Consider the following 6,214-nt stretch of genomic DNA (forward strand, 5'->3'; position numbering starts at 1 on the left):
CTGCCTCAGTGTAAGAAAAGTTTTTATTTTTAAATATTTTGGAAAGCTCTTTCAGAGCAGTATAAATGAGTGCCTGGGAGGTTTTGTTCCAGACCCTTGCCCCGTCACTCGTTCTTGGTGGTCCTGATGAACTCCTGGACCCTGTAGAAGATAAGAGTTGGAGACCTCAGCCTCCTGGTCGGTTGAGCCCTTGGCCTCATGCCTGGTGGGCTGAGTGGGCCCAGCTGGGATTTGAGGTAGGGGAGGCCTTGACGTGGCCCCAGCAGCTCCAAGGCCCTGGGTTCCTGCCAAAGGCTGGAGAGCAGGCAGCTGCTTCTCTTTTCCTGGTCCTTGGTAGGGGAGGGTCCTCAGGCCTGTGCGCCAAAGCCTGAAGGATTCTGCTTCTGCCAGCGCCAGAGATCTTCACCTGCAACACGTGAGGTGTGTGCTCAGGGCCCATGGTGGAATGCAGAGCCTCCCCCAACCTCACAGCCCGCCCTGGGTGGGTGTGCCTAGATCTGATCAGCCCCTCCCTGGCCCCTAACTCTGCAGGGGTCAGGCCAGCACTCACACATCCTGTCCAGCCCTAAGGCTGCTGTCCACCCCAGCTCCTGGTGGGCCAGGCTGGGGTTGGCATAACAGGCTGCCACATCACCTTCCCGTCGTGCCACCACCTTGTATGGGATCTGCAAGACAGGAGGTAGTTGGAGCTTAGCTGAGCAGGTCTTTTAAGAACAGAACAGTGCTTGCCCACAGGCACCTGGTGCTGGGTGCTAGGCAGGGTCAGGAGACTGGGCAGTAGCAGGTGCCCACCAGAGTGTAAGTGGGAAGGGCCAAAGCTGCTCTGGTGCTGAGAGCTGGGTGGGGTGAGGTGGGTGGGGTGGGGGGCCTACCTTCTTCCCAGAGGCCTTCTCCATAGCTTGGACCATCTGCAGCACTGAATAGCCTGTGCCCGTGCCCAGGTTGTAGATCTGCCCCGTGGAGAACAGGGTTTATGGAAGGGGCTGCACTAACCACCGCTCTGGGCCCCTCTGCCTGAATCTGCCCCCTCCCCTCCCTCACTTCTCCCTTCTCTTCCTACCCGGCAGCCACACTGCTCCTTCAGCTTCCTCAAGGCTGCAATGTGGCCCTTGGCCAGATCCACGACATGGATGTAATCCCGGACGCCTGCAGAGGAGGAGGCGGGGATGGGAGTTTGTTTCCCCTGACTCTCCCTTATGGCTCCCACTCCTGGGTCCCCCAGTCCTTGGCTCACCCGTGCCATCCTCTGTGTCATAGTCATTGCCAAAGACATTCAGGGCCTCCCGTCGCCCGATCGCCACCTGAAGGTGGAGATCAGGTCAGTTCTTCCCAGGTCCCAGGCACCAGCTGTAACCCTAGGGCCACTCCTCTGTCCCTTCCCTTCTGCATTACCTGGGAGACATAAGGCATGAGGTTGTTGGGGATGCCCTGGGGATCCTCGCCGATGCAGCCAGAGGCATGGGCACCTGTGGGGTTGAAATAGCGCAGCAGCACTGCGTTCCAGGTCTGTGGGATGTAGGTCAGGCAGTGAGGCCAGAAGTGCAGGCAGTATGTCCCAGCTGAACCCAGAGCCCTCTTCCACACCCCCATGCCAATTTGTTTTGCCGAGATGGAGTCTCACTATGGCCCAGGCTGGAGTGTAGTGGCCTGATTTGGCTCACTGCAGCCTCCGCCTTCCAGGTTCAAGCAATTCTTGTGCCTCAGCCTCTGAATAGCTGGGACTAGGCCTCATCACCATGCCTGGCTAATGTTTTTATTTTTAGTAGAGACAGGGTTTCACCATGTTGGCCAGGCTGGTCTCGAACTCTTGACCTTAGGTAATCTGCCTGCCTCGGCCTCCCAAAGTGCTGAGATTACAGGTGTGAGTAACCATGCCTGGCCAGTTACCTATTATCTCTAGAAACAAGCAGGGGTGGGGCCCTCCACTGCGACTGCCTGAGTCTTAGCTTCCTCCATAGTAGGGGTTCAGAATCCCACTCCAGGGCTCATGATGGGCCCTGAGGAGTCTGTCAGTCAGTGAAGCCAGGGTACAGTCAAGGGGGTTCTCACCTTGTCTGCCTGGCACAGGTCCCGGATCATTTCCTCGATGAAGAACTTGGACTTGCCGTAAGGGTTGGTACAGCCACCCGTGGGGTGGGCCTCGTCCAGGGGCAGGTACTGGGGGTTTCCATACACAGTGGCTGAGCTGCTGAACACGAGGTTCTTCACCCCATGGGCCTTCATGATCTGGCCATGGAGAGGTGGCATCAGTGGTCTCTGCCTTACACATTACTCCCACCCTATTACTCTTCCACGGGAGGATGGGGCTGAGGTTACGGGCACTCTCATTTACAGATGGGGAAACTGAGGCTGGGAGGTAAAGATATGCGTCCGGGATGATACAGCTTGGGCTCTGTGTTTGGCATTGCCTCCCAGGCTGGGGCCCAGCTGGACACCCTTGTAGTGTCCATGCCTTGCCCCATGCCTCTCACCTCCAGAAGCTGGATGGTCCCAGTCAGGTTAACTCTGTAATAATCCAGAGGCTTCTGCACCGACTCGCCCACAGCCTTGAGCCCCGCAAAGTGGATGACCGCCACAAAGCTGTGCTGCAGGGGCGACATGGTCAGAGGTTGCTCTACTGGCCTTAGTCCTTGGCAATGCCCCTGGCCTGCCTGCCTGCACCCACTTTTTTTTTCTTGACAGCTTGCTCTGTTGCCCAAGCTGGAGTGCAGTGGTGCCATCTCAGCTCACTGCAACCTCCACCTCCCGGAAGCCATCTTCCCATACCAGCCTCATGAGTAGCTGGGACCACAGGCATGGGCTACCACACCCAGCTAATTTTTGTATTTTTCTGTAGAGATGGGGTTTCACTGTGTTGTGCAGGCTGGTCTTGAACACCTGGGCTCAAGTAATCTGCTCACCTCAGCCTTCCAAAGTGCCGGGATTACAGGCGTGAGCCACCGGGCCCAGCCTGCACCCACCTTTTTGAAGAGACGCCGTAGGGCTGCCTGGTCCAAAATGTCCATCTCCTCAAACTCCACAGCGCGGCCTGTCAGCTCCTGGACCCGCCGCAGGCTCTCAGGCATGGAGCCCCCTCCTGGTGGGGCACATGTAGGCCACATCATCATGAAGTGGGGTGCTATGTTCCCAGGGACAAGCCCAGACACACATCCCCCACTCAGTGGTAGAAGTGGAACCCAGGGTTTTGCTTCTGCCATCCCCTCAGGAAGCCCCAGCCCCACTGCTGCTCACCACGAAAGGCGTTATGGAAGTTGTCGATGACCACAGGCGAGTAGCCAGCCTCCAGCAGCTCCAGCACCGTGTGGCTGCCGATGTAGCCAGCCCCACCTGTTACCAGCACCTTCTCTGCCATGGCACCTGGCCCAGAATACAGAGTCTCAGAGGTAGCTGAGGCTGCTGGCTTATAGCTTCCTTCTCCCTGGAATCTGGCCCTCTAAGCTCACTTTGAAAGAAGGCGGCAGTGTGCCCTAGGTACCAGGATGGCGCAGAAGTCAGCCCTGGGGCAAGTCTGGATACCATCACTTTCTGGCCTTAGGCTTTGGAAATCAATTGGCCTCTTGGCCTCAGTTTCTATTGGCAGCAGTGTGCCCTAGCTACCAGGATGGCTCAGAAGTCAGCCCTGGGGCAAGTCTGGATACCATTACTTCTGGCCTTAGGCTTGCTAATAATTGTATAAACATCATGAGGCAGTGTAGGGGTTCAATGAGGTGACCTTAAGGGCCTGCCACAGCAGAGCTGGGGAGACTGACACACAGGCACCTTGTTTTCTAGTTCCATTTGTCTTGGAGTTGGAAAGATGGAATCTGAGGATCCACACTTCCTTCTCCAAAGTAACTGAGGACTGCAGAGTCCTGGGCAGAAGGAAAATTGCAGCAGGATTGGGACTCCAGGGTCCCAGGAAGGGGTTCTGTCAGCTCAGACCCAGGCCTGCCCAATGCCTCTGCCATGGCTAGGTGTAAACTGGCTCCTGGGCTCAGTGACAAATACCTCCTGCTCCAGGCGGCCCCCACCCCCTTTTCCTCAAGGGTCAGCTGGGAGAAAGCAGGAAATAGATCACATGGCCTCAAGGGTGAGGTCCTTTGCCAGGCAGGCTCAGCCTCTGCCCATGCCAGGGCCAGCCCGGTCACTCCTGGCTCGGAGTTAAGGATCCCGCCCAACTCTAGGCCGCCCTGGGTGGGCCGTGTAGACGTGGACTTGGCCAGGTGCGCACCTCCACCCTGAACAACTCTGCCAGCAGAAAGGGCGGGACCGGGAGGAAGCCCCAGACACTGAGGCCTTTCATTCCCAGCGTCCGAGCCCGCTGCCGCCTTCCTCCAGGCTGCCTATGTTCCCTTCTGGGCTCACGCAACTCCAACCCACTGGACCAAGAGTGCTCTGCGTGCCAGGCTCCGTCCCAGGCACTTCTGCATGATTTTCCTGAATTCCCCCAGCATCTCGGTGAGGCAGGTGTTATCACTGGCACTTTACAGATAAAGATACTAGGGTCACAGAGGTGAAGTAGTTTGCCTTCAGTCCTACAGCTGGCGACAGCGGGCTGGAATCCGGATCGCCAGGCTCGCAGCCCGGCCCCCTCCCAAGACGGCTCGCCCTTCCCCCACCGCTCCCTGCTGGACTCTGCCCGCCGCGCCGAAGCCGCCCCCACCCTCGCCTCGCGCCCGGCGCGGGCCCCTAAGGTGGACGCAGAGAGGCCCTGGGAAGCAGGAAAGCTGGTCTGAGGCTGGCTGCGCCCCCGACCCGCGAAGTGACCTTGCTCAGCCGACGCCGCCTCGGTTTTCCCAGTCTGTCTGCTGGAGGGAAGGGGCGCTGGGCCCTGAGCACTCGAGGACGGCTGGGTCTCAGGCTGGGCGTTGGGCCTTGGCGAGGAGCGAGACCGAGTTAGGAGTCCCCAGGCCAGGAATGAATGAACTCCAGCCGCCCCAGCCCAGGAAGCGGGGAACTGGGATGGAGGGACGCTGCCCGCAACGCGGCCCGGCCCCTTGGAAATTCCCTCGCTACCCACTGACTCCCTGGCCCCCGGCGAACCCACCCGGCCCTTCATTCCGCCTCCCGAACCTGCTCGGGTTCCCGCGCCCCGCGCTGGCTCCAGAGGCACCGCCTCCCGCGCCCGAGTGGCGGGCCCTTTAAGTGCTGATGGCCCATCCCGACCCCGCCCCTCCACGCCCCCGAGGAAACGTGTCACTCGGGTTACGGCCACTACGGGGACGACGGGAGGACAAAAAAGGCTTGCGCGCTGTGACGGCGATTGCGCGGCGCGCGCCTGCTGAGGGCGGAAGTGGGCGGTGTTACTCCGCGAGGGACGACGCTGGCGCCAGGTCCCCGAAGCGGGTGGGTCCTGCTGGTGCCTCGGGTTCCCGCGCCAGCTCGTCCCAACTCCTGGAAGCAGCGCCGCGCTTCCGAGGGGGCAGGGGACAGAGGGTAGGGGGCCCGCGCCTGCGCCCCACTCTGACCCGCAGGTTTTCAAACTTGCTGGTGTCTGAATTCAAAATCTTGACCTTCCCAATTCCACGGGACTAAGGCAGGAGCGGGGTCTCGGGTCCGTGGTGTTGGGAAGTCCAGTTTGCAAATAAACCAAGGAGCTGGAGGAAGCTGTCAGGCCACACTAGAGGTTCCAGCGCCCTCGGCTCTCACCCTTACCGCGGCCTCCACCTGCTGGGCATGGTCTGCCTACACTCTGCCTGCCACGACGGCAGGTTAGAAAATGATTGTTTACAATGAAAAGTGGTAGGGCTAGAGAATAGTATGCACCAAATGTGAAGTACTGCGTGATGAAATCAGAGCAAAGGGGCCCTAAATGCACGAGCATTTAGTATTGTTTTAGCCCTAAATACACAAAGACTCAGAGAGGAGGAAGATTTACCAATCAAACAGAGAGTAAAAATAAACTAATAAACAAAAAGCAGGAGATGCAATTCTCGCCTCTGATAAAGTAGACTTTAAAGCAACAAAGATCAAAAGAGGCAAAGAAGGACATTACATAATGGTAAAAGGATCAATGTAACAAGAAGAGCTAATGATTCTATAGATCAACGAGATAGAAAATTAACAAGGATATTCAGAACTTGAACTCAGACCCGGAACAAGTAAACTTAATAAACATTTATAGAACTCTCCACTTCAAATACACAAAACATACATTACCACCTCACACCTATTCCAAAGGTGACTATATAATTGGAAGTAAATCACTCCTCAGTAATCGCATAGCATTTCATAG

At 57.6% G+C, this 6,214-nt stretch overlaps 1 protein-coding gene across 4 annotated transcripts; it reads right to left on the minus strand.

The window, feature by feature from the left end:
• Window positions 1-4: 4 nt before the first annotated feature.
• On the minus strand, window positions 5-5,081 carry GALE (UDP-galactose-4-epimerase). 4 transcript variants are annotated; one of them, XM_012439791.3, is made up of 12 exons: window positions 5,053-5,081; window positions 4,747-4,853; window positions 3,232-3,357; window positions 2,961-3,076; window positions 2,472-2,585; window positions 2,050-2,226; window positions 1,393-1,506; window positions 1,235-1,301; window positions 1,061-1,146; window positions 873-950; window positions 551-665; window positions 5-406 (listed from the first exon to the last, which is right to left on the minus strand). In XM_012439791.3, exons 3-12 carry the CDS (start codon window positions 3,350-3,352, stop codon window positions 348-350), a joined length of 1,047 nt encoding a protein of 348 aa, XP_012295214.1. In that variant the 5' UTR covers window positions 3,353-3,357; window positions 4,747-4,853; window positions 5,053-5,081; the 3' UTR covers window positions 5-347. The 4 variants fall into 4 exon arrangements, with proteins under 4 accessions (XP_012295214.1, XP_012295216.1, XP_064219523.1 ...); XM_012439793.3 differs by lacking the exon at window positions 4,747-4,853 and having other exon boundaries at window positions 5,053-5,080; XM_064363453.1 differs by lacking the exons at window positions 1,393-1,506; window positions 5,053-5,081 and having other exon boundaries at window positions 4,747-5,021.
• Between the last annotated feature and the right edge of the window lie 1,133 nt (window positions 5,082-6,214).

The sequence above is a fragment of the Aotus nancymaae genome, unplaced genomic scaffold, assembly GCF_030222135.1.
Source record: "Aotus nancymaae isolate 86718 unplaced genomic scaffold, 86718_ANA_hifiasm-v0.15.2.pri h1tg000053l, whole genome shotgun sequence".
Lineage (NCBI taxonomy): Eukaryota > Metazoa > Chordata > Mammalia > Primates > Aotidae > Aotus > Aotus nancymaae.

Bases quoted from the DNA above. Each gene is read 5' to 3' on its own strand.
- GALE (XM_012439791.3), bottom strand. From the start codon at position 3,352: ATGGCAGAGAAGGTGCTGGTAACAGGTGGGGCTGGCTACATCGGCAGC. The intron at 951-1,060 runs GTAGGAAGAGAA...TCCACGGGGCAG, and splicing joins AGGAGCAGTGTGGCTGCCGG to ATCTACAACCTGGGCACGGG. The intron at 407-550 runs GTGAGTGCTGGC...CACGTGTTGCAG, and splicing joins CTTAGGGCTGGACAGGATGT to GTGAAGATCTCTGGCGCTGG.